The sequence below is a fragment of the Cornus florida genome, unplaced genomic scaffold (genome assembly GCF_030987335.1).
Source record: "Cornus florida cultivar Cherokee Brave unplaced genomic scaffold, ASM3098733v1 CherokeeBrave_3.0.0_Hap2_scaffold_78, whole genome shotgun sequence".
Lineage (NCBI taxonomy): Eukaryota > Viridiplantae > Streptophyta > Magnoliopsida > Cornales > Cornaceae > Cornus > Cornus florida.
Window position 1 is genome coordinate 23,622 of NW_026775910.1, and position 9,107 is coordinate 32,728.

Sequence of the window (9,107 nt, forward strand, 5' to 3'; positions counted from 1 at the left end):
TCTTTCCTGTTAAATTACATTATTAGGTGATTAGATTATGTGCCCTCTCTAGGTCATGAAACTTAACAATCTAGAGCTAGCTGTCTAACAGAATTTCATTCATTATTTATTTAAAGGGGATTTCTTTAATCATATTTAAATTTTTTTTAAAAAAAAATCATTTTATGTAGCCTATGTTAGAGTTTGTTTAACAGCTTTTAGTGTCACAAGTATAGGATTTAGAATGACTACATAAACATTAGCACTGCCAGAAAAACCAAATAAATATGGAATCTGATATAGACAATTATGTTCCTTCAAAGTTTACACAGCATACAATAAGGGGTGAGATAAAATAATCAAGAGTTTCAAACCCCAAACAGTAACATCTTAATCTTTGACACAATAAATTCTATCCAAGATTGAACATTCTTTAGTAATTTGCACACCATGCTTCCTCTGTCTTCTGCCAAAGCACACTGTGGATGGAGGTCAAAGTTACACTCTTCACAAACGAATGACCAGTTACGCCCAACATTGCCACAGCCGTCGCACCTAAAATAGAGACGTCGAGTGAGCACCAGCTGATGCTCCTTATGGAGCTTGTGCTCCACCTTCTTAGGCCACAGCTTCCCCATTTCTTGAATCTCGGTTTCAATCTCCTTCAAACGGTCTTCTGTGAAGGGATAAGCACCCGCCCCATGAGCTCTTATTAGATCAGCAGCATTTGTTGTGACTGGCTGACCATTTGGTCCAATGGCTACAACTATGGGGGTTCCCGAGACACATAGTTTGCTAATTAAGTACGAACTTCTCACATCGCCAAAGGGGAGTGCCAGCCATGGCATTCTTGAAAAGAATTTATCAAATGAGGCCTGGTCATTGTCACTAGAGATGAATATCACCTCAAATGAATTATCTTTTGCCTTAATCTTGTGGTATGCTTGAATGAGCTTTGGTACGAAATTGCGATCAGGCCTCCCATTAGCTGAGAAGTAGAGGAGGATATTCTTTCCCACAAGATCAGACACTTGAACCTGAAATGAAAGATATTATAGTAATTAATTCATTAACACATATTAGATCTAATAAGCTAATAATATTTGATTTGTTAGTGGAACACTAACTCTTGAGGGAAATCTTTACCTTAGATCCATCATTCCTGATCACAAAGTCTTGATTTCCTAAAACCAAAATGGACTCTATTGTCTCTGCTTCTTGTTTTGCCTCTTCAATCTCTGTGGGCGCTTCGAGCATTTCTGGAGTCAAACTCTTCAATGCTTGAATCCCATGTTCTTCAATGTCCTCTGCAGCATTGGAATGAAGAGTTTTTCCATCTGGTCCAATGATAACCAGAGCAGGTAGTGTTTCGACCTCAAAATACAGACACAGCTTCACCCAACTCCCGTCTCTGAAAGGCAAAGCGAGCCAAGGCATGCTCCCAAAACTCTGCTTGAATAATTCTTCATCATGATCATCGAGGAATACCATCACAATTTCAAAGTTCCTTCCCATCTCCTTTAACTTGTCATAAACTTCCACGAGTTTTGGAGTGAACTCAAGGCATTGATCGTCTGAGGGGTGAAAGAAATACAAAGCCACCGGCTTCCCTTCAAGCTCAGAGACAGGTACCTTGCAAACGCATTGTTAAGGACAAAATTAGGCACCGTGAAAACATACTATAAGGAACTAACTACATTTGGATATTCCAATGTGCCACCAATCTTACCTTATTTCCATCATTTGAAAGTACAAAATCGCGGAAAGGTGTGACCAAGATAGATCTCAAAGTTTGTTTCTTCTTAGCTGCTTCTTCCTGTTCTTTTAATTCTCTGACCTTTTCTGGAGTGAAGGGGTACACTTCTTCTCCATATTTCATTATCAACTCGGCTCCCACTTCACTCAAAACCTCTCCCTTCTCATCCAGGATCACGAGGTGGGGAATTCCCTCAACCTTGAACAATTCATTCAATTTTTCACGTACCTCTAAATCAGAAAATGGGATAGCAAGCCATGGCATCTTGACAAAATACTCCTCAAAAAACTTAGCATCATCATCAGCCGAGACAAGAATGATTTCAAAATCATTTTTGGAGGAGAGTTTATTGTACACCTCTACTAGCTCAGGGGTGAAATGCTGACAAGAGGCACAAGTTGATCTTGAAAAGTATAACCCAATCTTCTTTCCCTTCAATTTGTCAATTTTAACCTGTAGAAGTTGGATAAGTATTGGTACTCCTGGATCATTATTATTATTATTATTATTAAATCTGCTGGTATCTTCCTATTGAAAATGGGACTAAAGAATAAAGTGAAATAATGTCATCCTAAGAGTTAGTATTGTAAAGAACAATCTATTACAAACAGTCGGATGGATGTCTCCGTGATGAAAATTTTGCAGTTTCGGGATAAATTGTCTTACCCCCTACCACAGTTCCTACCAACCTGGGGCAGGACACCTGACCCAAGGGCCAGCATTTGAATGTCCAAACTAAGGTTTTGGTGTATTTCACTGCCAAAACGCATTCCATATAGGAACTGACATATACATGTTTCTTGATTTCTTGTCAACAAGGAAAATTTATCACAACATGGCACTCATTCATCCTGATGGATAGAAATAGTGAAGGACAAGAAGAGAAAGATAGATAGCATTTTCCAAAATCAATGTATGATCATTGCAAGGCTCTACCTGAACCTGGAGATATGATTCCAGAAAAACTAGGATAAAGAAAAGTAACAAGAATTCAAGAAGAAGATAAAGAAAAAAATTGCAAAAATAGAGGAAATATAATTACTTGTTCTCCATCGTTACGAACAAGAAAGTCTCTTCTTGAGCAAGTGAGGAGCGATTTGAGATCATAACCATCCCCATTAGTGTTCTTTGTAGTTCCCTCATCAGCCATTTCTGATGTCGAAATCTGTAGAGTCAATATCTTAATGAGTCAGGGCTCATGCTTTGAACAAAATATTATTACAATTTATATTAACTGATATTCCATGGGGACACAATCATATTAGGTCTTTTTCTTGGCACTCGATCTTTTTAACAGAAGGTTATTCCTCGTTGCTTAGGAAAAGATAGTGTTACCTTTCTCCAACCTAAACTGAACAAGAAAAAGTAAACTCTAAGCATAAGATCGAATAACTTGCAGCTCAACAGCAAGCATTCTGAGATACTTCCTTGCCAAGAACACAATCTAAGATTCTTAATCATTCTTCTTGGGCATGTAGAGGCATTTCTATCAAGTTAATTAGGCCTACTACAGTGAAAATTTGTTGAATTGATTATAGATGAAGTATTTCAATTGTTCCTATCTTCAATGACACTTTATGGCAACCCCTCAGCCTCATTCCTTCCTTTAGTTGCAAAAGAATCAATGAAAAGAAAATGAGACATATCTTCTAGAAACATACTAAAGATGGACAATTACTACTCGAGCACCAAATAGTTGCAAAAGTTTCCCAAGAACTTTATTCCTTTTCCTCCATCTCCTAGAAGGCCACCAAAATAATAATAATAATAATAATAATAATAATAATAATAATAATAATTGAATAGGTTAATGTTATAACTCAGAAAAGGACAGCCATCTTCTGGGTAAACATAAGTTCCAAAAAAAAAAAAAAAAACTCAATGAATAGGGTAAATAGAGTTTCAAAAAAGCCCTACAAGAATAAACATAAGTACAATTTCCATGATTAGGTCTGAGCCTAACCCTGCCCATTAAAATATTTGAAAAATAGCGTTAGGAACTTAGGATCAAACCATGCCGGAAATGAAGGCAAAACAGAGTAGCTCAGCTGAAGATGACAAACCTCACTACTCGGGTGGTAATGAAGGAAGCTAGGGAGATCCGATCCCAATCATTTAGAATGCTTCTATTTGCAGTAGAAACCTTTAGCTAGCTGGGAACTTAGCAACTTGGCTATTTTACTGTTGTCTAACACCTTAAGTTTATAGAGTAGATGGTTGTTAACATGGTATCAAAGTAGGCAAGGTCATGTGTTCATTTCTAGCTACTTTGGCACCTCAAAACAAACCCCAGACTATAGATAGGACCTTAGGATCTTCTTGAAGTCAGCTATAACCCTTTTTTGGTAGAATGAATGTGCAAGCCCACAACAGTTGAAGTGAGCAGATTTTTATTTCTTTCTTTTTTTATTTTTATCTTGGCAAACTAGGGGAAAAGAGGACTCGAACACGGGCACACCCGCTCGGGGGCTCTACCAACTAGGCAACTGGGTGATGCCCAAGTGAGCAGATTTCAAGTGAGTAAATTTTTCTTAATTTCAACATTTGAGAACCTGCAGTTGCAAACCTTTTATATACTTGTAACCATTTGCATTATGCTCTCCTTAAGAATCAAAATCTGTTTAAAAAATAATTAAAAAAAAAAAAATTTGTAACCTAATAGAAAAGGAGAAAATCCTCTAAAAAGATATTGAAAGAAAATAGTACTAAATTACTTCATATAAACTGTCCATCACTCAATATTTTGGTTTTTCATCACCAAGTCAATTCTTTAATCCTCATATGTTTTGTTTCAAACCCAGTGTTTTACCAACGTCATCTACAGATTTCTCCTTCGTTCTAAGTTCTGTAGTTATTTGACAACTAACCTTGCAAACATTATAAATGAAGGTACTTAATAAGAGAAGCAACTGAATCAACATTAGCACTGCCAGTAACACATAATAAATAAGGAACCTAAAATACACAAGAAACTTCTTTCAAAATTTACACTTTTTAAAGTAAAATGGCCATACTACAAGGCAGTACACAGCATAACCATAAAAGGTGAGATCAAATTCTAACCCGAAACACACGTCTTAAGCTTTGACAGAATTAATTATATCGAAGACTGAACCTTCTTTAGTAATTTGCACCCCTTGCTTCCTCTGTCTTCTGCCAAAGCATATTCTGGATGAAGATCAAAGTCACACTTCTCACAGAAGAATGACCAGCTAAATCCATCCATCCCACGGCCTTTGCACGTAAAATAGGGATGCCGAGAGATCACCAGTTTATGCTTATGGAGCACGTGCTTCACCTTCATAGCTCTCATCAGATCATCAGCAGTTGTTGTGGGTGTATGATCAGTTGGTCCAATGGCTGCGACTGGGGGTTCTTGAGACATTGAGTTTGCGAATTAAGTGCGCAATTCTCACATCTGCCAAAGGAGAGTGCCAGCCACTGCAATGACATTCTTGAAAAGTACTCCTCAAATGAGGCCTGGTCATTGTCTCTAGAGGTCAGGCACTTGAACCTGGAATGAAACATAAAATTTTCATGATCATATTGATGAAGACAGTGGTAAATGAATCCTCACAGATAAGCAATATTGTACTCCTTGCATTGCATAAAAGAAAATGATGTTGTAAGCTACTTGAACCTGGAACTATCATTCCAATAAACTAGGAGAGAGAAAACTAAAAAGAAGTTAGAAAGAAAATGATAAATAATAATAATAATAATAATAATAATAATAATAATAATAACAATAAAATTATATATATAATAAATTGAAGGAAAAGTAATTACCTGTTCTCCAATGTTAAGGAAGTCACTCTCTCAATGAGTAAGGAGTGAATTGAGATGCTTCATTAGAATCCAGTGTTTTATCAATGTCATCTAAAAATATTTCTCCTTTGATCTAAGTTTGGTAGTTATTTGAGCAAATATTTCCTGTTAAATTACTTTATTAGGTGATTAAATTATTTAACCTACCCGTGTCTAATCTATACCAATCTAATGAGACAGGATCCCCTCCTGTCCTGTGCATTATCCACCGTGCATAAAAACCGGATAGCTGACATTTGCTTGCTTCTGTGGCAGCATGTGATTGACCGGAACCATGTAATAATTTCTCGTAGTTTTAATGCACATGATGAGCACTGAATCCCTATCAAAAGGATAGGGATCCAGGTCCCTTGTCTGACAGAACTTCATTAATTATTTATATATCTAATAATATGTAAATGTAAAAATATCATTTTATGTAGATTTAGTGACACGGGAGAGGCTCTAAAATGACAAATAAACTTGCAAGCATTACAAATGAAGGTACTTAATAAGAGAAGTAACTGAATCAACATTAAGAAACCTGAAATAGACAAGAATGTTCCATCAAAGTTTACACCACTTTTTCCAAGCAAACTGGTCATATTACAAGGCAGTACACAGCATAACCATAAAAGGTGAGATCAAACACAAATCCGAAACATTAACATCTTAAGCTTGGAGACAATAAATTCTATCCAAGATTGAACCTTCTTTAGTAATTTGCTCAGCATACTTCCACTGTCTTCTGCCAAAGCACGTTCTGGATGGAGATCGAAGTCACACTCTTCACAAAAGAATGACCAGTGAAGTCCAACCATCCTGCACATACCGCACCTAAAATAGGGACGCCGAGAGAGCACCAGTTGATGCTCCTTGTGGAGCCTGTGCTTAACCTTCTCAGGCCACCGCTTCACCCTCTCCTCAATCTCAGTTTCAATCTCCTTCAAACGATCATCTGTAAAAGGATAAGCATCAGCCCCATGAACTCTTATAAGATCAGCAGCTTTTGTTGTGACTGGATGACCAGTTGGTCCAATGGCTACAACTATAGGGGCCCAAGACATTGAGTTTGCGAATTAAGCACGCACTTCTGACATCGCCAAAGGGAAGTGCCAGCCATGGCATTCTTGAAAAGAATTCATCAAATGAGGCCTGGTCATTGTCACTAGAGATGAATATCACCTCAAATAAATTATTCTTTGCCTTAATCTTGCCATATGCTTCAATGACCTTTGGTAGAAAATTGCGATATGGCCTCCCATTAGCTGAGATGTATAGGAGTATATTCTTTCCCGCAAGATCAGACACATGAACCTGGAATGAAAGATAAATTTTTCATGATCATATAGAGGAGACACAGAAAGCTAAATGCATCCTCACAAAACATCATTACCTCTGCTTGCATAGCAAATAAGAACATGACTTTTTAAGCTATGATTCAAATCATATGGTCACTATAGTAATTAATGATCAGCACATTGTTTTAATGAATTATAATATAAATAAATTACTCTGATCCAAGTAAGGTTAGATGAAAAGGCTGATAATATTTGATCTTTAAGTGGAGCACTAACTCTGAGGGAAATCTTTACCTTAGATCCATCTTTCCTAATCACAAAATCTTGATCTCCTAAAACCAAAATAGACACTATTGTCTCTGCTTCCGGAATCAAATTCTTCAATGCTTGAATCCCACGTTCTTCAATGGCCTTTGCAGCGTTGGAAAGAAGAGTTTTTCTGTCTGGTCCAATGATAACTAAAACAAGTAACTTTTCAAGTTCATCGGCCTCAAAATACAGACACAACTTCCGCCAACTCTTGTCTTTGAAAGGCAAAGCGAGCCAAGGCATGTTTCCAAAACAGTGCTAGAATAGGTCTTCATTATCATCATTGAGGAATACCATCACAATTTCAAATTTCTCTCCCATCACCTTCATTTTTTCATAAACTTCCACGAGTTTTGGAGTGAACTCAAGGCATTGATCATCTGAGGGATGAAAGAAATACAAACCGACCAGCTTCCCTAGAGGCTCAGAGAGAGGTACCTTGCAAATGCATTGTTGAGGACAAAATTAGGCCCCATGAAAACATAATATAGGGAACTAACTACATTTGGATATTTCAATGTGCCACTAATCTTACCTTAATTCCATCATTTGAGACTACAAAATCACGCAAAGGTGTGACCAAGATAGATCTCAAGGTTTGCTTCTTCTTAGCTGCTACTTCCTGCTCATTTAATTCTCTGATCCTTTCTGGAGTGAAAGGGTACACTTCTTCTCCATATTTCACTATCAACTTTGCTCCCACTTCATTCAGAAGCTTCCCCTTCTCATCCAGGATCACAAGGTAGGGAGCCTCCTCAACCCTGAACAATTCATACAAGTAATCACGTGCCTTTGAATCATAAAATGGGATAGCAAGCCATGGCATCTTGGCGAAATACTCCTCGAAGGACGAAGCATACTCATCGTTCGAGAGCAGAATAACCTCGAAATTACCTTTGGTGGAGAGTTTATAGTATACCTCTACTAGAACACTTGTGAATTGCTGACAAGCGCCACAAGTTGCTCTTGAAAAGTATAATATAATCTTCTTTCCCCTCAATTTGTCAATTTTAACCTGTAGAACTCATATAAGTATTCATACACCTGGATCATTGAAAAAAAGTGAGCACAATATTGACAAAGTTGTAATAATTTAGTCACTTAATCATGTTGCTAGTGAAATAGTTTATTTGAGCTGGCTAAACCAGTTGGACTAGATCAATAATTGTTGCCCCCAATAAGAGAACATGAGATGTAGGCATAACAAATGGAGAGACTTAAAGACACAGTATTGAATCAGGCAAACAATGTTTAATCTGATGTTCTTGCCTGAAGCAATGTATATAGGAGTTGTGACCTTGACAGCTTTAAGCCTAAGATGGTTCTACAGTTTTTACAGTCTGTTTTTCGCCAGTGAAATAACAAATAATTCTTTTCCGACATGTTTAAAATTCATCCAGTAGTTGTGCAGCATCAACAGTTCCAATTTAGATTGAGGTTGAATTTTACTGGAAAATCTAGTCGTTAGGTTCTGAAAATTATAGCCAACAAACAGGATAAAAACTGGAAAAGAGAGAAAAGAGGGACTTCTAAATTAACAATACTGGTTTTATATTGCAGTATTAAGCGCTGTAACGCATGTTGCTATTGAGAATGACATTAAAGAGTAAAATGAAATAATTTCATCCCACGAGTCGGTAATAATTACCTTCTCTAACTCTTTGCAACGAGAAATTATTAGTTTGGGGGATTCAATGTGTGGCCTAATTAAGGTTTTGGTGTGATTTTACTTTCAAAAGGCATTCCATGGACCGACTCTATATGTTTGAGTTATATAAAATTTATAGATAACTCGAACAACTGAGTTTGTTCTCTATTCCTTGTCAATAAGGAAAACTAATCACAACGAGAATTCATTCGTGCTGATGAATAAAAGTAGTGAAGGTATGCCGTCACTGTGATCATCGTGTACTGATTGTATTATCTTTTGGTGATCTTACAAAATACCTGCTTAT

General features: G+C 37.0%; 1 protein-coding gene and 1 pseudogene across 1 annotated transcript; both read right to left on the reverse strand.

Moving 5' to 3' along the window:
* Positions 1 to 245: 245 nt before the first annotated feature.
* LOC132292649 (probable nucleoredoxin 1) lies at positions 246 to 3,063 on the reverse strand. The gene is made up of 4 exons (XM_059790384.1): positions 2,778 to 3,063; positions 1,709 to 2,188; positions 1,126 to 1,611; positions 246 to 1,016 (listed from the first exon to the last, which is right to left on the reverse strand). Exons 1-4 carry the CDS (start codon positions 2,883 to 2,885, stop codon positions 348 to 350), a joined length of 1,743 nt encoding a protein of 580 aa, XP_059646367.1. The 5' UTR covers positions 2,886 to 3,063; the 3' UTR covers positions 246 to 347.
* A 2,991-nt stretch (positions 3,064 to 6,054) lies between these two features.
* Positions 6,055 to 8,354, reverse strand: LOC132292646 (probable nucleoredoxin 1; annotated as a pseudogene).
* Positions 8,355 to 9,107: the final 753 nt, after the last annotated feature.

Coding starts and splice junctions, on each gene's coding strand:
- LOC132292649 (XM_059790384.1), bottom strand. CDS start 2,885: ATGGCTGATGAGGGAACTACAAAGAACACTAATGGGGATGGTTATGAT. Junction 1,612..1,708: donor TTTCAAATGATGGAAATAAG/GTAAGATTGGTG, acceptor TGCGTTTGCAAG/GTACCTGTCTCTGAGCTTGA. Junction 1,017..1,125: donor TCAGGAATGATGGATCTAAG/GTAAAGATTTCC, acceptor CTTTCATTTCAG/GTTCAAGTGTCTGATCTTGT.